Source organism: Branchiostoma floridae, chromosome 6, assembly GCF_000003815.2.
Source record: "Branchiostoma floridae strain S238N-H82 chromosome 6, Bfl_VNyyK, whole genome shotgun sequence".
NCBI lineage: Eukaryota > Metazoa > Chordata > Leptocardii > Amphioxiformes > Branchiostomatidae > Branchiostoma > Branchiostoma floridae.
Genome location: NC_049984.1, coordinates 18292854 through 18319471, shown reverse-complemented (window position 1 = coordinate 18319471; position 26618 = coordinate 18292854). Strand labels below are relative to the sequence as shown.

At 40.6% G+C, this 26618-nt stretch overlaps 2 protein-coding genes across 3 annotated transcripts in view; one reads left to right on the top strand and one right to left on the bottom strand.

Moving 5' to 3' along the window:
- LOC118417700 (ATP-dependent RNA helicase DDX1-like) overlaps window positions 1–15185 on the top strand; it is a 17140-nt gene extending 1955 nt beyond the window's left edge. Inside the window, exons 3-29 of one of the 2 annotated variants that reach the window (XM_035823367.1) lie at window positions 514–577; window positions 1346–1375; window positions 1996–2083; window positions 3056–3190; window positions 3382–3465; window positions 3669–3745; window positions 4067–4139; window positions 4565–4641; window positions 4937–5051; window positions 5363–5380; window positions 7507–7568; window positions 7781–7804; window positions 7991–8043; window positions 8351–8411; window positions 9014–9085; window positions 9474–9500; window positions 9621–9710; window positions 9988–10038; window positions 10199–10273; window positions 10648–10762; window positions 11807–11953; window positions 12473–12564; window positions 12745–12817; window positions 13089–13167; window positions 13291–13333; window positions 13807–14023; window positions 14516–15185. In XM_035823367.1, coding sequence (XP_035679260.1) covers window positions 514–577; window positions 1346–1375; window positions 1996–2083; window positions 3056–3190; window positions 3382–3465; window positions 3669–3745; window positions 4067–4139; window positions 4565–4641; window positions 4937–5051; window positions 5363–5380; window positions 7507–7568; window positions 7781–7804; window positions 7991–8043; window positions 8351–8411; window positions 9014–9085; window positions 9474–9500; window positions 9621–9710; window positions 9988–10038; window positions 10199–10273; window positions 10648–10762; window positions 11807–11953; window positions 12473–12564; window positions 12745–12817; window positions 13089–13167; window positions 13291–13333; window positions 13807–14023; window positions 14516–14643 — 2170 coding nt within the window. In that variant the 3' untranslated portion in view covers window positions 14644–15185. The remainder of the gene's footprint in view (window positions 1–513; window positions 578–1345; window positions 1376–1995; window positions 2084–3055; window positions 3191–3381; window positions 3466–3668; window positions 3746–4066; window positions 4140–4564; window positions 4642–4936; window positions 5052–5362; window positions 5381–7506; window positions 7569–7780; window positions 7805–7990; window positions 8044–8350; window positions 8412–9013; window positions 9086–9473; window positions 9501–9620; window positions 9711–9987; window positions 10039–10198; window positions 10274–10647; window positions 10763–11806; window positions 11954–12472; window positions 12565–12744; window positions 12818–13088; window positions 13168–13290; window positions 13334–13806; window positions 14024–14515) is intronic. The other variant, XM_035823368.1, reaches the window with a different exon arrangement.
- Window positions 14998–26618, bottom strand: LOC118417701 (angiopoietin-1 receptor-like). Its single transcript, XM_035823369.1, has 16 exons — window positions 26504–26618; window positions 25888–26039; window positions 24851–25016; window positions 24121–24249; window positions 23289–23463; window positions 22504–22613; window positions 21891–22013; window positions 21359–21567; window positions 20715–20874; window positions 20138–20257; window positions 19509–19669; window positions 18920–19033; window positions 18297–18376; window positions 16625–16768; window positions 16021–16120; window positions 14998–15686 (listed from the first exon to the last, which is right to left on the bottom strand). Exons 1-16 carry the CDS (start codon window positions 26616–26618, stop codon window positions 15645–15647), a joined length of 2100 nt encoding a protein of 699 aa, XP_035679262.1. The 3' UTR covers window positions 14998–15644.

The window sequence follows — 26618 nt, the reverse complement described above, 5'->3', positions numbered from 1 at the left end:
GGAACCATAATCATTCTGTCTTTAAATGTTTTATCTCTGTGACATCATCCAATTTTTACAAACAATCAATCAATCTATCGTTCGCATGCATCATATGTTGATGCGTGGCGGCTACAGACAGTTCAGACAGTTTTTGCCACGTTGTTCTACACTGGGCGTGGACAGTCCAGTCGGATCTGGGGACAAACCAGGGCTCGAAATTCATTTTTGGGATTAGGTGCACTGGTGCACCCAGCTTAAAAAATTGGGTGTTCCAAAAACTTTTTGGGTGCACCACTCAAATTTATGCAATAAACAAAACTTAGTTACAAGCTATCAAATTCTTAAACAAGTACCATGACAGACATTTTTATTATCTTTCTAATACTTAGAGGTCAAGAAGATGATGTACATGTATACTAGTATACTTTTTTTATCTTTATATACATAAACCTAAGAAAATATTTAGGTGCACCCAGTATTTCGAGCCCTGCAAACACTTCAAAGTAAACAATCAATTGTATCCTTCAACAGGCTCCCGACAGATATCCAGGCTGAGTCCATTCCTCTGATCTTAGGAGGGGGTGACGTCCTGATGGTAGGTGCATTATGTTTGATGATGCTCTGTTTCATAATACAATGATAAACTTTCTTCCAACACAAAGGTCTGACCAAATGCTGATGTCACATATTTGAAGATCATGTGTCTGTAACTCTCGCAAGTTATGCTCAGAAGTGATTGGTCATCAGTAGGGCTGGGTACCGGTGTTGGATATGACACAACTGGTCGGACGAATTGACGACACGTCTGTCTTTGGGAGACGATCAAACCAAACTAACTTTTATTCAAAATCGCATTACTGGTCGCGTTCTGATGGTTCTAGAACACCCTTCGCCGAACAGGTATAGATCGCCCGCCCGAGCAACGGAGGTACTCGAGCGGGCGGTCGCCCCGTTCGAAGAAGGGTCGCCAGAACGCGACAGTTACAATAAACAAATTCAAGTAGATATACAATACAATACGATCATTCAATACAATTCAATACGTTACATAATGTACGATATAATACATTACACCGGTACAGTGTACCAGTACAAACCGTCCATTCACAAGTTTTTACATTACATGTATGAATCAGGGTCAGGTCCGGACCTGGACCTGATCCTCTGGACCTGAACCGGATCTTTACCTGGACCTGAATTTTCTGTACCGGCACCCAGCCCTAGTCATCAGTATTCATCCTGAAGAAGGAACTGTAAATCAATCTTCTCAAATCCAATTTTGTACTGTGGTTGGTTTGTAACACTGTTTTGGCTTGTGGACTGTTGACTTACATGTATTTGTGTTGTTTGTTGTTGGTTGCAGGCAGCAGAGACTGGCAGTGGTAAAACTGGAGTAAGCTTTTTTTCAACTTTTGGTTTGAGCAGAAGAAACTTGTGTATCTGTACATTTGCATTTGTATTTGTATATAGATGACAATGGAAGTCATTTGATTTCTTACAAGCAATGCAAATCCTTTATAATCCTTATTAAGGCCACACCAATTTAATTTCTTGGTTCACAGATTTTTTCATAAAAATATGGAGCGATATGGTGAAAAAAAATTTGTAAAATGATTGAGGTCAAGATAAGGGCTAATCCAAAACATAAAGAATAAAAAGTTTTCAGCTTGAAAAAAGGTACAAAAACACTCTTACTGTACAGTAACAGCACCTGTTTGTTGAAAATTACAAAAGTAGTGTCAGTTTTTATGTTTGTCCCATTCTTCATGAGTGAAAAATATAACTGCAATAATAATACCCACATTTTAGAGTACTCTATTAAAAGGAGCTTATAATATAAAGGCCAATTTGCTACACCAGAAAGTTGGTGAATGGTTTCATTAATGGTGAAAATTTGCTGAGTAGTAATTTTTTTTTTGTTTCCAAAAAATAGGAGCGAGCGAATCCGTGAACCAATTAATTAAATTGGTATGGCCTAAATAGAATATAACTAATGCCTTTCCATTTCTCCAGGCCTTCTCCATACCAGTGATCCAGATTGTACAGGAGACTTTGAAGGACGAACAAAATCCAAAGATCAGGAAAGCTGGAGTTTCAGCGAGTAGGTTTCATATGGTTCATATGATAAACTTTTATATTAATGTTAAACTTAGTTTGAGTCTTGCTGTGACTATTAGATGAATGTATATGAGTTGCACGTATGCTACATTCAATGTATGAGAAAAGTTAGAAATAATGTACACTGAAGTACAGAAAAATATATCACTCATTCAGATAATAGGTAAGTCTGAGTGTTGGAAGTTATGGCCAGTGATAGCCTGTCAACTGTCAAGACAAATATTTTGAATACATCATACATACTAGTGGTGGGTGCCAGTACAGAAAATTCAGGTCCAGGCCCAGGTACATTCCAGGTCCAAAGCCCTGGTCCAGGCCTGAATCTGTACCTAATTGTTTGTAAATGGACGATACTCAAAACAATGGTCCATTTCACTACAAAGGAATCTGTTCGGTGGAGTATCTTATCTTCATGTAAACAACACTAACTGCCTCTGCTAAGTTTGACTGTAGAAACTTGGTAAAAATGACAATCGACTCTCCTTTACTTTAATTTTCTTGGATTCATAACTGACATAAGCCTAAAAAAAATGTGAATGCTTGCCACTGTATTGCCTGTATCATCTCTTCATTTTCTAATCGGTTCAACATCAGGTTCACTTAATTTCATCATGTCTGTTTTTTTTCCGGACTGGTTCAACAAGTAAAAATGGTTTTGTAACGGTACACTATACCGATAACCACTCCTAGTACATACATGTACTTAGACAAGTAGTACTGTAAATGCAGAAACTTTCGCAGTGGTTTAAATGTTTGTTGTTTTCGCGGTGGCCGCTTCACCGCGAAATTGAAACCACTGCGAACATTTTTCCAAAGCAGTAAGAGACTACAGTGCATGGTGCTACCGCAAACTTAAAACCACCTTTTTCCCGCTACCGCGAAATCAAATCCCCGCGAACTTAAATACATTTACAGTATATCATTAACCATGTTGTGATGTTTTACATGCATACAGCTATCAATAAATGGCAGATCAACCCATACGACCGGGGTCTCTCCCTGGCGGTCAGCCCAGATGGACTGTTGGTCCAGTGTCGGGAACAGAAGGAGTGGCATGGTGGGCGGTCAACCAAGGGTGTAGTCAACAAAGGTGTGTTTCCAGAGTATTTTGTAAGTTAAGAGATTGGGCTATATCAAGTAAATTTGTTATTTCTTGTATTGAATACATGATAAAGTTAAAGCTGAGGATCAACATAAAACATATTAATGTAAATGGAAAGGCTATGACAGTTTCATGAAATGATTTACACAGTGTATGTACCCTTCTTCTCTTTTGTACAGGAAAGTATTACTATGAAGCTACAGTAACTGATGAAGGCTTGTGCAGAGTGGGGTTTTCTACTTCCAAGGCAAACCTGGACCTCGGTATGTGTTGGTTTCTACTAGTCTGTACAGGTTTACAGTGTGACTTTGTCTCAACAATGTTGATGAAGTCTGATGTTACATTACTCATACACTATATTTTAGAGGTCAGTTATGAATAACATAACTATAGTGATGGCACCATATAGATAAACCTGAAGAAAGGCAAATCTTGCAATGTGCTTTTACGTATGTTTCACTTTCAGGCACATGCAAAAGCGGTTTTGGGTTTGGTGGAACTGGGAAGAAGTCGTTTGGTCGTCAGTTTGACACCTATGGAGAGGTAAGAAAAGACAACAGATAGACAACTTTAAAGAAAATATTGCCATTGCCTTTACAGTGTCAATAGTTAGTAGACAGATTTAAACCATGTACATACAAACTGTCTTTTACATACATTACACACTCACTTGTACAATGTATGTATAAATACTGTAGTTTTTTTTTTTCTTAATGAATGTTTATTACAATTAATTTGTATTTGTGATTTTCTTTTGCATGGGTACCACATGTGCCTTTAGTTTATACATGTCTATAGCTTGATAACCTTGATTCTGTCACCCAGTACTGATGTATAGCGTTACTGTTTAACTATGTTTTGCAGCCTTTCGGTAAAAATGACACCATTGGATGTTACTTGGACCTAGACAATGGAACTATCAGCTACTCCAAGAATGGTAACATCTTTGTTCAGTTTGTTGACAGTGAATGTTTGTGTGCGTAAAGATTTATCCTAAATGATTAGGGTTAGCTATGGTTTTACATTTGTGCTAATGGCATTTCTAGCAAAATTAGTTTTCTTCAGTATAATCTCATAGAGATTGAAGTATCTGCTAGTACAGTAAAAGCTGTTTAATAGAGATTGAAGTATCTGCTAGTACAGTAAAAGCTGTTTAATTGCACACCCCATTTGCCGGTGTTTTTCGTGTAATTATCCAGATGGTGCAATAACGCAAAGTTATCCAGCTGGACAGCACAGGTTTGAGATTTGGGGATTCAGTGCAATTAACAGAAGTGTGCGTTAATCCGTTGTGCAATTAACTGGCTTCTATTGTATGTCACAATTGCAGTCTATTGTAACCCTGTAATGTTTTTCTTGTAGGAAGTGATCTTGGTATTGCGTTTGAGATCCCTCCCCATCTGAGGAAACAGCCCATATTCGCAGCTGTGGTGCTCAAGGTAAATGTGACCATGGCATTCATATAAGAGTGTAGTATAGATAAATAATCTGTCTAGCTGGTATAAGTTGCCCTACTGTTATACACACAAGGTTTGTAGGCATGGAAAAGCAGCTAGATGTAGGTAAGTTATAATAAGTCAAAGAAATATAGTGAAAGAAATATATTATTTGTTAACGTGTATTTCATAGCCTTCGTTATTTGCTTGAAATTTCTTTACGAACTTCCAATTTATTGTCTAATTTACATTATATTATTTCCTAGTTCATAGTGAATATCAAATTTCCCTGTTATAGAATGGAGAAATGCAGTTCAACTTTGGAGACACTGCCTTCAACCATCCTCCCCAAGGCAACTACGTAGCCCTGACCAGAGCACCTCCAGACTGTGTGGTCAAGTCAGTCAACACAGGTATTTATCTCTGGATGACTCCGATGAGGGATTTGTTTTAATCAAAGAGAAATTATGTTAGCTGTATGCCCTTTTCTACAAATACATAGGCATATACCCTTTACAGAAGAGTTGACCACATAATGCAATATTGAAAATGATTTAGGTATTAGCTGTATACAATCTGTAATTTTCTGTAACTCATCTTTCTTCACAACTTTTGAATTTGAACTGTCTAGGATGCAGACAGTATTTTAAACACTGTATCAAGAGCCACAATGGTGTTACTTTCCATTTAATCTGACCTTTCTGTCTCTTTTGGAACTTCACAGTTGGTGGTGAAGCCAAGGGTCAGAACACATTGTTGTCATTCGCTTACTGTGCCCTTCTTATTGCTTATAGAAGGCTGTCTTACGTGCCTGTGTATTCAGTACTGTCAATGTTTCAAGGTTTTGTTAGCAAACACTATGATGAAAGCAGGCTTTAAGGGACCGTACGGCGTTTAGTGAGGGGGAGGGCCGGTCGCCAGAGGGCCGGGTCAAAAAAATTTTGCTAGGCCCTCCCCCCAGGTAAAAATTTTTTTGCTAGGCCCTCCCCCTGGCAAAATATTTTTTTGCTAGGCCCTCCCCCCTCCTATCAACTTTGAAAAAATATTCAAGACGCCAATAAAACATGCGCTCCCATTTGGAAATGTGCTTAAATGCGTCATACTTTTTTATGATTTTCATCGCGAAGCAGATCTCTCACACCTCACAGAAATAAAGGGAAAACAGAATGGCTCAAAATATCTGCTTAATAATAGAAGGATAAATATCTGCTTCATGGAGGCATAAATATTTGCTTTATAGAAGCTATTTCATTGTTTTGATATCAAAACAACACCTAAAAAGCATTTGTATCTGGATTTCTAGTAGATTTGCGCCACGAAGCAGTGCGCGCCCCGCCCCCTGAATTTACGTATTGCAAGCTCGCGGGCCTGAGCGGCTTGACGGAAACCATTTTCAATGTACATGTACATATACATTGTATTTTTAACTTTTTTCTGGTTCTGTGGTGGTAATAACTTGCGGTAAATCGGGGGGAAAATGAAAACCAAAACGACAACGCGATTGGACTAACCAAAACCAAAACTGTAGTGGGGAGGGGGGCGCTGACGCATGACGCTGATTTTCCCACGACGGGGTAGACCGGTGCCTCTCTAGCTCTATCCGCCGGCGACTTGCAGGAGATCTTTTAAAAATGCCACGCTTTTTTGACACGATTTCCTGCATTGCATTTTTATGGGAAAATTTGCTGGTTAAATGATATTTCTATGGAAAAAAAAATACGAGGGTTTCAAGTTTTTTGAGAACGACGTTTCCAACACCGGCATGTCTGACGCCAAAGGCACGAAGAATCGCAAGGTAGGTCCGGGGAAATTTTGAAATCTTGACCCTCTTTAAAGTTATTTCCTGCAGTTTGAGGGAAATATTTTGCTGGCAAACAAAGCTAACTTTAATGGAATTTCAATTTAGAAATACAAAATTAAATCCCCCCAAACACATTATCACGATGTCGGCTACCAAAGGCGCGAGGCCGGTCACGTCAAAAGGGATCCAGGGAAATTTGCAAATCTTTACCCTCGAGCTCTGAAACGCCATTTCTTACATTTTGAGGGCAACAGGACAGGGGTAAATTTTGCTGGCAGACTAATCTAGAGTTTAATAACATTTCTATAAGTGAAAAACGTTTTCGAGGGCGATTCATAAGCCCCGCCCCCTCCCCTTTCGCATTTTCACTGTGTCCCGAGTGCCAACCTTGGGCGATCCCTTGCGGAGGTCCAGAAAAATTTTGAAATCTTGACCCTCTGAAACGCCGTTTCTTGGATTTTAAGGGACAAATATTGCTGGTAGACTAAGCTATTTTTTTTTTGCTTGGCCCTCCCCCCAAGTCAAAATTTTTTTGCTAGGCCCTCCCCCTAGCAAAATATTTTTTTGCTAGGCCCTCCCCCCTCTGGCGACCGGCCCTCCCCCCTCGCTAAATGCCGTACGGTCCCTAACCTTGGCAAGATCTACACTGCAACATTTGTACTGGCTGATTGTGCAAATGCATTTTATGGCATGTAGCCAGTACATCAAAATTACTTTGCACATGTAATGAAATAGTGAGTGAGTGAGTGAGTGAGTGAGTGAGTGAGTGAGTGAGTGAGTGAGTGAGTGAGTGAGTGAGTGAGTGAGTGAGTGAGTGAGTGAGTGAGTGAGTGAGTGAGTGAGTGAATAATATAAAATATACTGAATGAAAAAAATGTACTTCATGTCTTGGGAAATAATAATCCTCATCTTTAGCTGAAACACATATTTTTCATTGCTATTGTCAGAGCAGCTTGGCTATATCTTTGGCAAGAGAATATCTGGTGTCCATAACTCTCACATATTTCACACTATGATAAAATTGACTGTTTGTCATAACTTCTATGTATCACTTACACCCATAACAGGTGGTGTAGCATCGTCCCACAGTAAGCCACAGCCAAATGCTCCAAAGGCCCTCATCATTGAGGTCAGTACAAAAGTGTTGATGAAGTTGAAATTTTGCATTCAGTGACTTGTGCATAGTCATAACCACGCAGTTTAGTATTCTTTCCAGTGAAGGACATTTTGAATTAAGAGTAGAATGAATAGCAAGATGTATGTTTTCTGTGTAGTCAGTTTGTACCACTTATCTTTTATATGATTACTGTTTGTGATATATGTTTTCTATTTTCCTTACAGCCCTCCAGAGAATTAGCTGAACAGGTACATTAATCAGCTCAAAGCTTTCTTTTTTTACATAATCATCTTTTGCTCAGTCATTGTCATGTCATTGATATATATAATATATGAACATTATGAAACACAGAATGGTCTTGAATTAGAATGTGAATTAAGACTGGGTAGGCTGTCCAAAATGATGATGACAACTTGTTTCTTTCTCTATTCTAGACACTGAACAATGTCAAGATGTTTAAAAAACACATCAATGACCCTCCAATAAGGTAGGCATAGATTTTCACATTTCAAAAACATTGTAACAGTATTGACTTTGGATATCACAGGTTTCTTGTAGTACTTTTTGTGTGATTATAGCTGAGTCTATAGTAATGAGTAAATAGGCAGAAGAGACGTAATTTCTAAATATTATAAATCTTATAAAATTGGGAGAGATACACTCTGTATGTATTCATGGTTTTTGTAATGATATTGTGACTTCATTGTTGTCACTGTCATATCAATTTGAAATGATGTTTTTGTGCACTTAAGTCTTGGGATTTATATGTATTACTTGTCCCATTCTTACTGTAGAGAACTGCTTATCATTGGTGGTGTACCTGTAAGAGACCAACTACAAATCTTGGACAATGGGGTGAGAACTAAGAATGTACTTACTGTATTGTATACATTGTAATTGCTGTTTTGTGCATGAAGTCAATATGTACATGTCCATTTAATGCAGTCTGGTACAACATGCAGGGTAATACAAGAGCTTGAAATTCAGCCTTTGTACAAAATTTGCAATCTTAGATATACTAGGGGCACCAGTACGATGTACTTGTTGGAGCGGTAAAAAATCGGGCCAGAGAAAAATCAGAAGACCGGATTTTGGACTGTCAGTAGAAAATTACTACATTATATCAAAAGGAGTTTACACATTTTGGCACTTGTACCGCTTCTAGAAAATAATAAGTTTGAAGTAGAGTACAGAGTCATTTCTACCAAGTTTCTACAATCAAACTTGCTGAGTTTACGTGAAGACGCTTGATTTTGAAAATACCAGTGGGAGTTGGGTACTCCGCCAAATAGATTCCTTTGTAGAAAATTGCACCATTGTGCCTATTCACAAGTTTTCACGAACAATTAGGATCAGGTCAAGACTGTACCTGTGCCTAAATTTTCTTTTACCAGTAGTTCCCACCCCTAATCTGTACAATGATGATTGTTTGACATGGCATCTTTCCATTTGCCCAGGTGGATATTGTAGTGGGAACACCTGGTCGGCTGGAAGAACTAATCTCAACCGGCAAGCTGCTCCTCTCACAAGTACGTACAAAGTAATATAGATGTTCTAATATTGTATATTATATATATGCTGAAACAGTGCATTTTTTCGGATATGATTTTGGGAATGGTCAGATGTTTCAGGTAGCATCCACTACCTTTCATCAGTGATGGAAATCATATCCAGTTAATAATGTGTAACTGCTATTTTGGCATGTCTTATTCCCTGGATGTCTAACCATCCTTGATGTAACAGTGCATTATTTTTGACTGAGTTGTGTTGTGAAGTTGTTTTAGACTAGATCGTAGATGGCATCTACAATAATTCATATATATCCTCAATACTTAAACTAGAGAGGTTAGGACTATTCTTCAGTTTTAGAAGCACATGTTATACTAAATTGACCAAGAGTTTGTTTTTTCTCCTAAGGTGCGATTCTTTGTACTGGATGAATGTGTAAGTACTCTTCTTGTCTATGAATATTTTAGCTCCAACTATGCACAGCTTGATGATTTACTGTCAAGAAACCTACCGGACTTGGAACTTGTAACAGTTATGAATTGTTTATTTTTCCAGGATGGGCTCCTATCTGCAGGCTATGGCCAGTTTATCCAGCGCTTACACGACTCCATGACTAAGGTGTTTGCAGATGGTAAAAGGCTCCAGGTAAAGTCAGAAGTGCTAATACATTGTACTGTTGTCATCTTGTCATGAAGGTGCACTATACATATATAGCTGCAATGTAATAATACATAGACATCAGAGACTTGTTAATTCTCTTTAAGTATAGTTCCTATCCACCATGTGCTTAACCCTAGTTTTACGATGTACCTTTCCTAATTGTGTACATAGTAATTTGTACATATTAAGATGGTTGAATATTGTTTTGACTGTTAGAAACGGTGTGACGTAGGGTGTTATAAATTTCTTTCATTGTTTGCAGATGATTGTGTGCTCTGCAACCCTGCATTCCTTTGATGTGAAAAAGATGGCTGTAAGTATTATGATTTATACACCATGTTGTACTTGCTTTCACTTTTTATTCCCTCCTGGATGAATTGGAAAGGATTTTCTTAAATCTCATTCATCAATTTTTTAACCACTCTTGTATATCTGGTTGACATGTGTTCTACATCATTTGATTCTGCCTACAGGAAAAGCTGATGTATTTCCCAGTGTGGGTTGATCTGAAGGGGGAGGACAGTGTGCCAGAAACTGTTCATGCTGTGGTAGGTACAAACTGTGTGGTAACAGTAACTGTAGCAAACCTAAAGTGTATAACACTAACAGTAACTGCAATCAAAAAGAGCAGGGCTCCTTCCTGGTGTGAGTGATTCAAAACATACATTCCTATGGCCGCACCTGGCGCAAGTACTGTCATATTCAGGTCACCTAAGTGGCACCGAATGGCAGTCACTCCAAACCCTTGCGATTTAGCCCCACCTATTGTAAGCTCCTCGCAATTCAGCCCCTGGCTGCTAAGAGAGAGTAGACGGCCCACCTAACAACAATAACAATAGCAGTCGCATCCTCTATCTTGCCAACAGAAATGTGGAAGAATTACTGTTTGAAGTTTTGACTTGTACAACTTGACATGTTCCAGGTGACCAAGGTAGACCCAGTGAGGGACACCTACTGGCAGCACTGTGGGAGGAACCATGTGGAGACGGATGGCATTCACAATAAGGACAACGTACATCCCGGCAACAACACTCCGGGTACATTTGGTTTCTGTTACACAGCAGTAGTTTCCAAGCAAATGTATCTAGCCACAATAGCCACATTACCTAGAACAGGATAAGAGAATTTCATTCCGTCCTCTTTCTTAGAAATGTTCCTGGCCATTAGTTTCTGCATCTCTTTGGTATGACTAAACAATTTCTTCGGCCAAGTTGCTCAGGCAGCAACCCGAGTCAAAAGCTAGGTTACACCATCAACATCTCATGTTGCCCCACTTCCAAGTTCAGGGCTCGAAATACCACCTGCATATGCACGTTAGTGCAGGTAAAATTGGAGCTGTGCAGGTATTTCTGATGTCTACCTGCACCTAACCTGCACTGGTCCATGTACTGGGTTTTATACATAAATGTCCTATGATGTCAGTGTATGTGGAATGGTTCCTGAACAATTTTAGTATGATCCATATTTCCTAAATTCAGAGTGGTGCAGGTAAAATTTGTCTGGTGCAGGTAATTTTCAAGGTTACCTGCACCAGTGCAGGTATGCAGAAAAAAGTATTTCGAGTCCTGAAGTTATAACTTTCTTCAAATCAGCTACTTATCCATTATCTTTCTTTCAGCTGTTACATGTTACTACTTAATGTTTTATCTTATGAAGAGCATGCATGCATGCACATATGTAGGGGCAAAAGCGGTGCTCCAACTATATAATTTGAGGTTGCACACTGAGCTACCTGGGTTTAAAATCAAGTTGCGCCAAGCAAAATGTAGTTACATTTGCAAGTGTGGAAGTGGGGATATTGAGCACTGCTGTATGACTGTAAAGTTGCCCTGAAACATATCTACCTTCAACAAAAGGAATTGTTTTCGGTTTTGCTATCATGATGGATTAAACCTATAAGCAGCACCTGACATTCTTGTCACAGCCATTGGAAAGTCATCTTTTCAATAGGCCAAACTAGATAGATGAAGAAAGATTTAATGCAGCTGCAGGACATCTGACTACAGATGCAAAGCACAGTGAATGATGATGATGACGATGAAACTAGACAGTTGCATTTTCCTTCCTTTTTTTCTATGCAGAAACCCTATCTGAGGCAGTGAAGATCCTGAAGGGAGAGTACACTGTCAGGGTCATCAAGGAACACAAGATGGACATGGGCATCATCTTCTGTCGCACCAAGCTGGACTGTGATAACATGGAGAGATACTTCATCAGGATGGGCGGAGGTTAGACCTCATATTTTTTTGTTCAATACCTTTTTTTATTGTTGAAGAGGTTCATCAGTCACATATGAATACAGTTACTACAAACTTTCTTCCAACAGTGATTGTTTTTTAAAGGCAAGGTACATACCTCCAAATTTTCGATGTCTGACAGCACATCTTGTTCACAGAGAATGACCTAGTCTCGATCTTGGGAGAGAACTCGAGACTAGGTCAGGCTTGCGTAAATCTTTTTTTTATCTTTGTAATACCACAGCAAGTTAATTTGTTGGTATAGAGTATAATGCTGATAGTGATACATTGAATATCAACATGAGGAAAAGTGTTCAATCACCTGTATGTACAGGAAAATGCCAAAGACAAACAAATGTGGTAAGTGCTCTGTAATGTAACTGACAAAATTAAGGTATATTTTTTACTAAGTAAATGTATGCATAAACCATAGAGTTAAACAACATATTTTCTATCATGACCATAGAATTTTTGTACAAAATTTATCCTCCCGATATTTTCCCCTAACAGGACCCAATAGCTCAGGCCACCAGTTCTCATGTGTTTGTCTTCATGGAGACAGAAAACCACCAGAAAGGAAGAAAAATCTACAGTTGTTTAAGGTTGGGAATGATGTATCCGTACATTGACATTTTTGTACCACATCACTTCCTAACAATGTCAGGTTTCTGTTGCATGTTGACATTATGTCTGGTTCTTCCTTTGTTATGAAAAAAGTTTTTTTATTCTGCCCTATACTTTTATCATAGCTTTTAGTACAATGGTAATATTTTCTGTTGTAGGACCGTAGAGTCCGTTTCCTGATCTGTACTGATGTTGCAGCTCGAGGTCTGGATGTTAAAGGGATTCCATATGGTGAGTGACAGCTGTCAAACATCAGTATACAGACCTTAACAAGCTCTTGTAACAGTAATATTTTTTTTTTTCTGTATGATTGTATATTCTCTATGTGTTGGTAGCTTGCTGACACAAATACAGGAACATCCCTAGGTGTGGCTACAGCTGTCCAAATGTTTGTATACAGTAAAAGTAAGAGAAAGTTTTTTTAGACTCTCTTATAAAGTGTATGTTATTTCAGAGACATGTAGTTTGTCTATTATGTACAATGTCTCCTTTTACCACACAGTTATCAATGTTACTCTGCCCCCTTCTGATGAGAAGCAGAACTACGTGCACAGAATTGGTCGTGTTGGCAGAGCCGATAGGTAAGTAACCGACTGCTTTGAACATCTCTCAGTGTCCTTACCAACTTGAGACTCTTAACTTTTTGCCTTAGTCAAATATCAGTCACTATCAAGAGTAATTGTGGTGTTTGTTCTCCATTTCAGAATGGGTCTTGCCATCAGTTTTGTGTCCACTGTTAAGGAAAAGGTAGGTGTTAAATGAAACATTTCCCAACCTTATACTAATACACTATGACATGTCTGTGTGTTGTCATTTTAAGTGTTTCGTGTTATAACCACTTTTGTTGTTGTGTTGTGGCGTTTGGGGATTGCTGACCGCCCAGACCATGGTATTTATGCTTTCTACTTGACAGACATTGAGTTTGAGTCTTGTGTTTTTACTGGTTTTACTATAAGCCTGGCCAACATAGCTGTGTGTTGTAACCAAGTTTTGTGTTGTAACCGCGTCCCAATAAGAGGAGGGTTGTTACAACACCAGACTGATGACGAAGTGTTGGTTTTGCTATAAACCTATCTAACATTTGTTGTAACCATACAAGTATGGTACCATGACTGCCCCAGCAGGGGGAGGGGCTGTTACAACACCAGGCTGATGAATGATAACTACATGTTGTAACCAGTTTATGTGTTGTAACCAGTTTTTGTGCTGTAACCATCCAGGTCTGGTACCACGGCTGTCCCAGCAGAGGGAGGGGCTGTTACAACACCAGGCTAACCTCCCAGGGCGGCTGTGCCATCTGGTTTGACGAGCCCCAGTACCTGGCAGACATCGAAGAACACCTGGGGGTGATTATCCAGCAGGTGGAGGCAGACATGAAGGTCCCCGTGGATGAGTTTGATGGAAAGGTGGTGTACGGGCAGAAGAGGAAGGCTGGGGGTGAGATTTGGTCTATGTTCTATACACCAATATGATTTATTGGGTCACAGATTTTTTAAAATATTGCTGAACTGAAATGCCAATAATGACTGAGGGGGAAATTTGTACACACTCGACTCGACATTGGAATAAAGGTACTTATTCCACCACTGTTTTCATCTTGACCTCTCACTTTGTATTTGAAAAAATTAGAGAAACAAGGAATTAAATTGATGGGACCATTTTGTGCCCCTGCACTGTGCAACATTCTGTTTGAACAATTATGACATGTACATTGTTCAAGGGTGCCAGAGTGTTTGCAAAATGAAATCATTCCTACAAAGGAAGCTATTTGAAGAGAGACAAGTTTATTAAACTGTATGAAAATAACATTAAGAAAGCTTTGTGGTACTGGAGAAGTGTCAACTGCTGACTTTGTCAGCTGTAAGTTATGTGTGTGTTAGTGCTTTTGATTTAAAGAAATTTTTTCAGAGAATTCTTTGTGTATTCCAGGTGGGTCGTACAAGGGCCATGCAGCCCAGCTGGCCCCCACTGTGAGCGAGCTGGCAGAGTTGGAGAGAATGGCACAGACATCCTACCTGAGCCTCAAAGAAAACCAACAGACCTTGTTTAAACTGTAAAACAAGAGATTCTACAGGCAGAATCTCACAATGTCTTCCTTCTCTGGCATGTGCATTTTTATTTGAGCCAAAACAGCAAGCTACAGCAGAAGTTCTGATGTAACGTTTAAGGAATGAGCAGCAAAATTTGATTTCTGAATCCCAAAACTGCAAAATGATGTTTTTTGTTTGTTTGTTTTCGGTACGTACCAATACTGTTTCTGGCAGGGCTTGGGAAGATGGACATATTGGGAAGAAAAGTGCCAACTGATCTCAGAGGACTGAAGAAAAAAGGAAGATCTAGAGACCTCCTTCCCTCAACTGCTGTGTTACTAAGTGTTTAGTATTGAAAGAACATACCAGGGAAGCTGAAACTGGAAGAGGAAATATGCTTTTCCCAGTGTCCTTTTATTGTAGCTCTGCTATAATAATACATATTGCTGTTACCAAGTAACCAGTTGTAAAACTGAAGACATTGTTCAAAGAAAAATGCAACAAACTAAGCATGGTCAGGTGACTAACCAGACCATGAAAATAGTAAATAAATGCTGCTCTGCAAACAATTTTTTTGTTTCTGTGGCATGATTGCATTCTGGACACACACAGAACATATTATATTAGGATGAATATATTCAAGTCTTTTACATATCTTAGACATATAAACAAAAACTGACATAGACATACATGTTCTGTAATTAGACAAACGTCCAGTACCACCACTTTATGTGAGGGCACCAGATTAATCTGACTATTATACAACTCTACTCTACATTTTTACTTCCAACATGAATACCAGTGAAAGGTACTAACCAAAAAGCTTCTGATATTAGGTTAATTGAATCAGATATATTTTCTTGCTTTACTCACTCATCTGAGTCTATACCCAATTTTACTACAGATTCTGTCTTATTTGGTCATGTCAACATCAATACACAACAGGACAACTATCTTTTTCTTGCTTATCTATTTTAATGTCCATTTAACACAAGTTAGATAGCAACATAATAGCAATGGTCTCCCGTCTACAGTATGTCCTCTGCAAGGATACTTGGTTTGAAGATTTCCTGAAAAAAAAAAAGGAAAGAACACAAGTCACAAACTTGGTTGAAATTGGTGTGACTTTTAGCATCAATATCTGCAATGCAATTGATTAACGCAAACCTGTGTTAATCTTTTGTCCATTTAAAGAATCACTTGCAATGTTCAATTCTGGTAGTGAAGTCTCATTTTATTACATGTACAAATGACATTTTAGCCCCAAAAATAATTTTAGCCCCTGGACTTAACTGACTAATTATTTACCCTACTTGTGCAGAGGTTTTATCATTATATGGCCATTGGAATGTGTGGTAGGAGACCACAGTGAGTTGTTTTTCATGTAGACAGCATAGAACATACCTTGTTCAGTGCCAACATGCCACTGAAGATGCCTTCCAGAGAGACGGCGGCCGGTCGGTGGTTTGGGCTTTCCTGCCAACATGACAGCATCACCTGATACCTGTATGTCAAGGAGGAAATTTTATTACTGTGTTATGATGTTTCATAGGACGCACAGCACATCTGGGCATAAAAGGTAGTAACATGAACGTTATGACAGAAAAATATGATATATAGAGTGTATCAAGACACAGCACATTCTCAACTAATAAAAGGAAGTAATGTGGCAGTCAAGTATAATGTATGAATGTGTCGATTAAACACCAGCAAAACAAATAGTAGAAATTGTAAAATAGGAAGAAGGACCTATTCTCCAAGCAGAGGTTGGGTCACGGAGATAGTGACGCTCCTACTCGTGAGGCCGAGGGGAGCAACTGTCATAACTATCTCCAAGACCCAACTTCTGCTTGGAGAATACGAAGGACCTATGTAAAGGACTTTTAGAGCAAGACAATTATATAGAGATCTTTGTTTCACATGTCAAAGGCCCAGGACAGTCATTAATACATTTCTTCATCTACACATGACAATGAAGTGAAGATAATGATGCAAGAATATGACCTACACTGCATCACTGCATCTGGATGGCTGAGCCATGCGCTCCTTGTTCCTGATCAAGTACCGCAGCAGCTTGTGTTGGGAGGTGATGTAAGGGTAGGGGGTGGCACCCAGGGTAGCCATCTCCCACAGCACGATACCAAACGACCAACTGCAACAAAGATCGATCGATACTTTGTTGGACTACAGTAGGCATTCATGTAGTCTTCCTGGCGTACAAGAATAACACCTTGTACATAATCAACACAACTATATAGACCTTATGGTAACGGCGGAACCTATAAACCTATAAGTACATGTATGTTAAACCATCACAGGGCTCGAAATACTGGGTAAAGATGCACCTTGGTGCACCCAAATTTGGATCGGTGCACCCATTTTTTTTTACGTCTGTGGGCGCTCCAAAATATTTTCGTAGGTTTACCTTTCACTTAAGATATAATAAAAGTATACATTATAGTCTTGACATCTAAGTGTCAGAAAGATAATGAAGTAATACTTTATTCTAATTTTGATGCACCCGAGTTTTTAGAAATGAATTTCTATCCCTAAGCCCTGCATTCTATGTTCTGTTTTCAGCACGCGTTCTCAGCATGTTGTAAAGCCCCGTTTACAAATCAAGAATTTAGCTCGGCCGAGTTGTCAGCGAGCTCTAAATTACGAGGAGGCATGAAACTGATGACTCACTCTCACTCACTCACTCATCCTCTTGCACATGGTGCGTAGAGCCGACTGCGTGCACTAGAGTTCTCCACCGCCCTCTGTTCAATGCTGCTGGCTGCGCCTGCTGGGGTGTGATGTTGATGCTGCGGAGATCTCTGGTCACCACGTCCATCCAGCGGGTGCGAGGCGCCCCCCGTGGTCGCCGCCATCCTGCCTGCTTGGGATCGAAGTCTAGCAGGGCTCTCGTAGGGTGTTCTGGGGGGAGGCGAAGGACATGGCCATACCAGCGGACTCTTCTCATGGCAGCGAGGCTAGAGGCAGGAGGTTGTCCGGTCTGCTCCCGGAGGTCGCTGTTACGCACATGCTCTTGCCAGCGAGTGCATGTGATTCTCCTCAGGGCTCTGGTGTCAAACCCATCGAGACGGGCTGCCAAGGTGTTGCTCAGAGGCCAGGTTTCGGAGCCGTACAGAAGGACTGATACGACGGAAGAGTTGTACACACGCTGTTTGGTCTGTAAGGAGACATGTCTGTGTCGCCAGAGTGGTTTCCACAAGGACTGTAGGACAGCGGAGGCCTGGGCACGTCGTTGATTTATCTCTGGCTTCAAGTCACCAGTCTTAGAGATGATAGAACCCAGGTACTTGAATGTGGAGACAAACTTGACAGGGCAGCCGCTGAAGATGAAGGGTTCAGGGTCAGGGCCGTCTCCAACATGCATCAGTTCCGTCTTGCCCCAGTTGATACTGAGTCCGAGCTTCTTGGCCTCCTCGTCGTAGACTGTGAGAGCGTCTTGAAGTCGGGTCAGGTCATCGGCAAGCAGGGAAGTGTCGTCGGCATACTCTATGTCCGCCAGGTTGTACTGCCCGAAACTGATGCCTACGAACAAATGGCAGAGTTTCTTCGTCGGCATCAGGGTCATACCTCCTCGTAAATTAGAGCTCGCTGACAACTTGGCCGAGCTAAATTCTTGACTTGTAAACGGGGCTTAACAATGTCGGGAAACCATGTTAACTCACACGTCACTCTTGCTGGAAAACTCGTCATCATAACGCAGGCACTCTGGGGCCATCCATCTCCATGGCAGGGGGTCTTCATTCTGAAAAATAAAAACACATAAACATTGCGGTGTATTAGCGGTCATAAGTACAAGGTGTCAATCTGTTGCCACTTAATTGATCGCAGAAACTCACAGACGATATTTGAAAATGCATAAGAATAAACAGTTTATCTTAAGCCACAATAATATCATAATGATACAGTTTTTAAGATTTTATATCCGTACACAAAATAAAGCGCTTACCAACAAGCTTTCGATCAGTCCTCTCTCGGGGGCCGATACCGACTGCCAAGCACCTTTGACCCTTTACTGACGTCACACTTCCGTTCCGTGCGACGGAAGAGGACTGATCGAAAGCTTGTTGGTAAGCGCTTTATTTTGTGTACGGATATAAAGTCTTAAAAACTGTATCATTATGTTAACTACCGTCACAGATGAACTTACATTCAACCACAATAATATCATGAACAACATTTTTAAGCGCGTTGGGAGTTTATGGGATGTGAAAATTAGCGCGGTGCATCATCTTATGTGGAAAGCGTTTGGCGTTTTCTATACAGCATGGTCGTGGCAATACCTTACCTTTGTTTCCGACAGCTCCCGATAGATACCACAGGACAGACCGAAGTCGGACAATTTTGCCACGTTGTCGTTAGAGATGAGAACGTTTCTGGCAGCCAGGTCCCTGTGGACAACCTAGAACGCAGAATCAAGTAGATGATAACGCTTTTACTTACTGGATAATATGCAAGTGGCATAATACTATGGATGTTGACGTCGACGTTCTCGTATATGACATAGTCGAAGCTGTAGGGCTGATATCAATCGGGGTTTTATCATGGTCAATATTGACCAAAGGAGACCACATATACAACATGCAACAGTTGGTCATATCTGTTGCTTTAGCTATAGAAGTAATAATCTTCCGAATTGAAATTATGCTAATCGTCTTGCAAGTTCGTACCAGTGTGCTAAAAAAGTAGAACATATATAAATTGCAAAAGAAAGATCAAAGAAGCAGGAATGAAAACGCTTATTATGGGTAGCTGAAGTACTACCGCTAACGCTTGTCTGTTGTTTGAAATTACATTCTGACTGTGTTTACAAGCATGTTCAGGTGAGAATATTGTTAAGTGGTAGAAAGATCTTGTAGATGTTGTGTTTTACTCACCTTGCTTCTGTCCAAGTAGGCGAGTCCTGACACGATGTCCCTGGCGTAGGACAGACACTCCCGCCCGAAGGATGACGGGATGCTTGCCTTCATGTTGGCGGCCTTTAACAGTCCCTGTAGATCCCTCTTACCGACGTACTCCAACAGAATGTAGATCAGACCTAGGAGGAAGGGAAATTTGGCTGTTCATATTGCTGGATATGTTGAAAGGCTAAAGCTTGGGATAAGCTTGGCTCACGACACCCCGAGTCCTGGACACTGTTCCGATATAAACGTCAGTTGGACCTATGACAGATACATGCTTATAAACCTGTCAAATAGGCTTTGTGCTTATGTTTTGTCCCCCTTAACACATGTACATTAAAAAATGTCATGAAGATGATACATTCCTGGCAAACCTGCTGTTTGTGTTCATGTTTTCGCCCCTTGACACACTGAAAACTGCCAATACATGAAGATGTTTAGATGATGATAAAATGGGGGAAAATTCAACCTTATCGTACACTTCAGTCATGTGCTTTAAAATGGATATGAACATATGTTCAACCGAGATGAACATATGTTAAACTATCTTACATGCTTAAAAGTAACCCAAAGTTTATGGATGTTGACAAGAGTTTGTAAACTACCTTTCGAGAGTATGACCCCGCACAGCTGTATGATGTTAGGATGGCCGCCATCTTCAGTAAGGTCCAGCAGAACCTTTAATTCCCGCTCAAAACTGTACTTCCCTGTGCTTCGGACGTTATCTAATTACAAACGATGATAAAAAGATTTCGTTGTATGAATAAATCAGAACTATGCATGATATCATGAACCCAAAGTTCATATCTAAATAATGGACGTTTTAAAATTCCGTGGATGTATTGAGATGTAGGTAAAGGTTATGGCGCGCGAAGGCAGTCCCAAAGCCTTTTTAAGGCCGTATTAAAGGGCAGTGGGTTCTTATCCACTGTGTTTAGGACAAAGTCTAGGGAGGCGGAGCCAATCCCTCTTCTCCCATCACCTCTTACCTCCCCAACTGAAGTCAGGTACCCATTTATACACCTGGACGGATCAGTAGCATGACAGGATTCGAACACAGGACCTCTGGGTTCTGGACCAAACACCCTGCAGTTGCGCCACACGACCCCAAGTATTGGGGATGTAGAAACGGGCGAGGCAAATTATGAGGAATCAACGGAAATAAATGGACAGGACACTGACCTGCACGTAAACCCTTCGCCGCTAGGACACTACTGCTTCCTCCTTCCCTCAGTTGGGCCCGGACCACGTGACCAAACTCACCCTGTCCGATCTGGTCCAGAAACGTGACGTCACCAGGATCCTTCTCCCATTGGGTCTGACGGATTCTGCGCAGAAGATCCTGTTGGAAACATCAGATGTTTTTCAGCTGAACTTCTCCTCCGGCATAGTTCTTAACCCAACTGATGGCCACTTGTTTATTTAAAGCTTACATCACATTTCCAAGCATTTAAAGATAGAAATGTATACGTAAACATATAAACAAATAATGCCCATGACTATTCTCTTTACGCCTTGTGCAACTTGGTGTCTTTTATATCATACTTTTCGTTTCCGAAAGCTGTCCAGCTAGGCCCCGGATTGGAAATGTGAGTAGTCCTTATTAGGGCTGGCAAGGCAGCTCGGCCCTGAGATACGTATACTGTTTCTACGAACTGTTTAGCAAATGGTATCCACATTTTGTATCAATATCATGCGTGACGTGAATGATCATAAGTGTAAGTGTAAGAAAAAATTATAAAAGCATTGTTCTCTATGACTTTCAGGCCATAACATGTGCTTGAAATCTTCTAATCGATCAATTGCGAGAACAAGAGATTCAGTACCTCGGACAGACCAAAGGAGTGTTTCTGTGGGGCACGCCTTCTTAGCCAGTACACTGATATACCAGCAGCCACACCCAGGACGAGTAGCGCGACCACCACTATCACAGGTGTTGTCCAGGTGTCGTTTGGTTCATCTGTGGTCGGTATGTCCTGGATATTAGGCGTTGATGCTGGTAAGGTGGTCCCCGTTGGTGGTGGTAATGTTGTCTCTGTGTCAATGGGGAAAATCGTATACGTTAACGTTCAACTTGGTACCTGGTTTACGCCTTGTCTGTTGTAGATTAAATACATAACCACTACTTAACTCGTGTAGCAAAACATCATTAACTGATGATGGCACCGATGATACAGACCTCACAGAGTCACCACACAGCACTGCTTTTGAATGCTCCAACAAGCCATGAGGTATGAAGTAAGGTCATATTAACGAAGAGTTCCAACACAAAAGTTTTCAACATCTTATATCTTTTATTGCACGTAAGCTGTAACAATCAAAGAAACATAATCTCTATATTGTAAAATTTGTAGTTACCACAAGTGTCCCCGGTCCACCCCGCTCTACAGACACATCCGCTGAAACGGTCGCACCTCACAGAGTTACTGGAGCAGTCACAGAGCAGCTTGCAGTTCCTTCCCCGCCAGCCAGGGGTGCATTCTGTCGGTACAGGTGGGAACATCACAGTAAGGCCATGTTGATTTTATTACATTGATGACATTCTCGCGGGAATTAATTATCTGACCAAGATTTCATACCAAAATCAACTTTTTTGGGGGCCAAACTTTTTTATTCACGCGCTCGCATCAGTTTGGGGGGTCCAAGAGGATGTTATCCATATAATCAAATCGACGTGGCCTAACAGTGCAATATGAGATGACGAACGACGTCATTTTTTTTACTTTAGCCTAAGGAAGTTAAGGTTTGGCTTGTCTACCTGTTTCTGTGACTGTCCGTTTCCATAATGCACAATCCAGCGTTGCCTGACAACATACATATTTGCAATATTGAAACAGGTACTTATTTTGATTGACATGTGCACGTAAGGTTGATAGTGGGATTAATGTATATCTGATGTAGCAAATGCCGGACAGTTCTGGTCATATTTCAAAAGGAAAACGCATATATATTATATTGTCTTATAGCCCACCTGTAACATCCAGCCTCACCGCGTCAGAGACAACACTCCCGTCTGGACCCCGTGCCTCACACGTGTACTCACCATTGTCCGCATCAACTATGTTACCGATTAAGACCCGACTGAAAATAAAATGACAGGAAGAAAAGAAAAAGACGTATTAAAGAAATATATCAATGATTTTGCAGAGATCAATTAAAGTTTCAGTGATAATGTAGTTTACTATATATTCTAAACACAAGACCTTAACATATCAGTATACAGATCTAACCAAATATCATAAGAATCCCACCATAGCTTCTTGAGTCAACACACACACACACACACACACACACACACACACACACACACACACACACACACACACACACACAACAATTGACACACAAAACATCATCTTCAACCTTGTAATTCCAGTACTGAGAACTCATGGCAGAACTAAATCGTCCGAATATCTTGGAAGACTGAGAAGAAGTACCTGAAGTTAATATTGAAACCAGGGGGTATTTACTTAGTGCATGTCTGGTTTCCTTTTAATCTGTGCCCATCGAAACATTCAAAACGACTTCAATGACACTTCCAATGAAGACCATAGCAAAATAGTTGCATATCTTAAACTAAACATATATACACATGCGTTAACCATAGCCTCCATAGCAGGCTCTCTGGGGCCTGTAATCAGCGACCCAGTACAAAAAGAAATGGCCAACAAAAGTGTATTTTGAGCAAAAAAATGTCCCAGAGAGCCTGCTATGGAGACTACGTTAACCATAGCATATCAATAATCATTGGCCTACCTTTCGATGTGTGTAGTTTGCTGAACTACTGAGTAGTTGCGATTCAGCTCTTCATTTCGAAATCGCCACGTCACCGTCCTGTTTCCCAAGTTCACCACCTCACAGATCAGCGTGGCGCTCTCCGTGATGTAGGGCGTGTACTCAGGCTCTTTCCTGACTGTCACTCGTCTGTCAACTGTAACCAATTACATCATTAGTTGCTTTCTGATAAAGTATCGGTCAATGAACCCAACATTAGCCTGTGGAAAACAAAACTGGTTGTATGCAACTGTAAATCTGATTTTCATGTAGATGATGTCTGTAAGCGGTTACGTCATAAATGAATAGTAGGTAACATGAGTCGTTAACGTTGGATAAAGAATCAAAGAGTACCACCTTTTTTGCAGCGTTATCTTTACAGAGCGCTACCATCATCTGCAAAGATGGAAGGATGCCTACTAAGATCTTTTAAAAATTACCTTCGCCAGAAGGTTATGCCTTTGGTTGCGTTCGTGTTATATATTTCCCTGTGTGTGTATGGAGGGGGGAGGGATGAACACTCTGGGATATCTTGGTGGCTTGTCTGGATAACTGGTATGTGAGTAGGCCTTAATGTGATGAGAATTTTTGGGCGGCCTAGTGGCTTGTTCTGGTACTGCAGCTGAACTTCCACTGTTGATACCTCGTTGTCTATATGATGTTTTCTATGTAACTTGCAACACCTTAATATGCTTCTATGACAATTATGTATCGTTATATAGTTCATATAGTACATATCCATCAAACTATATCTCCAAAGTTTTGATGACAGAAAATTCATGATCTCAAGATGTAAATAACATGAAAACCGAACCTATGTCACAGGTAGACCCGGTCCAGCCGATAGGACACTTGCAGGCCCCGTTGAAGGGGTGACAGTCGCCGCCGTTCTGACACGCACACCTCCCAGTGCAGTCTGCGCCGTAAGAGCCAACAGGGCAACCTGAAAGGCACAAATAGACTCCAGAATGGACCACAAGAAAATAGATGTTGCTGAAATGCCAAGCTATTTGTGGATCTAAGGCTAAGGGCACAACCCGCCGTACGTTCAAATAAGTGCAGTCTACGTGCCAAAACGTGGGCAATCTTTTGGGATCCGTAAGTGGTAAGTACCACCTCCGTACGAACTCGTAGGGAATCCGACGGATTTTGGAGCGCGCATGCGCAGACACGCCGTAGAACTTTAAGTGCAGGCAAAGCTCGGGCCATCGGGCAGCGGATTCGCCCCCCTTACGTGCCAGTACGGGCGACGCGGCTGCCCTGCAGTACAGCCTGAACGTTTTCAGAAATACGTGGCAGACGTAGCCTCCACCCAAGAAACGTACGGACAAATTGCACGTACGGCGGATTGTGTCCTTAGCTTAAATAGAGTAAAAGAAAAAAAAAAAAGCTTCACACACATTACAGATTCTTGCTTCGAATGCACGATATGAGACAGGCCTAAGTCTATTCCGAGTCATTGTCTGATGTCCTACAGAGCAGATTGGATGTTTTTCTCATATCAACACGCAAGAATCGTGTGTATACGTATCAACGACGGATACCTTCGTAATCGACTGCCAAGACCACGGTTGACGGCCTGTAGTCATTAACGTCCCCGTCCGCGGAGACTTGACACTCCCACGTATTCCGTGCGTACGGACCCCTGTCTTCTTTTGTCGTCTCGTAGTTTCCAGTGAATCCCAGAAGAAAGTCATCGCTTCCGCCCACCTGAAACAAGTGACAATGATATAGGTGACCCTATCAGAAGTGCTTTGCAAAAAATGGTTTGTTAAGAAGTTAAACTCAAGGGGCACTCTTAAAGCTAAGCCCTAACATTCGAAAGCAACTGTGACCGCACATCTTTGTGCAGCTCAATCATAATTAATTGCACAGCTTCATCCGATTGTCTTTTATCTATGCTTTTCAACCTCCTTGGTAGTATGACCTCCTTCGGTCAATATTGACCATGGTAAAATCCTTAAGATCTATGCTGTCAACTGAATATAAAGTACATATATTATGTCTAAGAGCATTATCACGGCACGAAAAAAAATTTTACGCGATAAATGTTGTAGAAGTTGCCTTTGGGACTTGGTGATTTTGGCTATTATCAGCAAGTTTACCTGACATTTATATCGCTATTATATCGCAACCTTCCCAGACGTGCATGCGGTACAAATGTGCGTACCATCACTTCATAAAACATGGAAGTGATGTGGAAAAGAGGCCATCCAACTTCACATCCAAAATACATTTTGAGGCATCATAGAGCCAATTCCACATTACCAAGAGGGTAATTCTAACCTTTTGTTCAAATATTTTGGAAATGTTTAAAACAATCTAACTAAATAAATATATATTTGTACCGTTACTTGCCCAATGTTTCTAACAAACATGAATAGGTTCAAACATGTTCAATCTTTCATTTTTAATTGTTTGAACAGTTTAGAGCTATAGTGACTGAAATATTCTTCTATTTAAAATCGTTCAAAAATTACAATTATCATCTTAAAACCTCTCGGTGACTCGGAATGGACTCTCAATAAACAAATTGGATATTATAAACAGTCATGTAACCAAATACGTCCTTGTAACTCACATTTTCGAAGCTAAAGAAGTTATTAGGTGCATACTGGTCCTCCGGTACCCCGGGAAACTTGGTGATGCACGTGTACGCTTTCTCCACTATCTTCCCCAGTCCTGGCAGGGTGGTGGAATCTGTCGCTATCTTCACAGTGAAGCTCAGGTGACCTGAGGAAGTATATCAAAGATTTAGTACAAACTACAATTTATCGATAGGTATTCATTCATTTATGTACGAATCTTTAGGGTAGTCATGTAGCTATCTTTCTATCTGTAGTACAAACATTATATTTCCATTGGTATTTGCTAAAGAGAAGAACGGTATACTCTATTCTTTTGAATAGTATTGTTATCAATTATCATCTTCCTCATCAAAACATTATTGAGATGACATTATCATCATTGTCAATGTCATTATCCCAAGGCATGACATTTAAGTGGCTAACTCCTTTGATTTGTGCCCAATATGTTTATTTTTTTTCGACCACACTTTTTTGTGGCATTGAAATTGTTGATTGTAAGCAAAGTTGGTTTGTACGGCTGTCATTGGTGTAGGATATACGAAACAATGTTTTTCTTTGATTTCCTTTCAATACATGTTGAAGGATGTCACTGAGTACCGTAACACTCACATAGATGGTTGTCTGTGGTGAGACCGTCCGTCAAGTCAGAGGATGAGACAGTTTTTGTCCGCCGGTTTCCGTCGTAATATCTTATCTCCACTGAGAGTTTGAAGGGTCCTACCAT

Bases quoted from the DNA above. Each gene is read 5' to 3' on its own strand.
- LOC118417701 (XM_035823369.1), bottom strand. From the start codon at position 26,618: ATGGTAGGACCCTTCAAACTCTCAGTGGAGATAAGATATTACGACGGA. The intron at 25,017-25,887 runs GTGAGTTACAAG...CACTTGTTTCAG, and splicing joins ACTTCTTTAGCTTCGAAAAT to GTGGGCGGAAGCGATGACTT. The intron at 24,250-24,850 runs GTATCCGTCGTT...TGTGCCTTTCAG, and splicing joins CTTGGCAGTCGATTACGAAG to GTTGCCCTGTTGGCTCTTAC.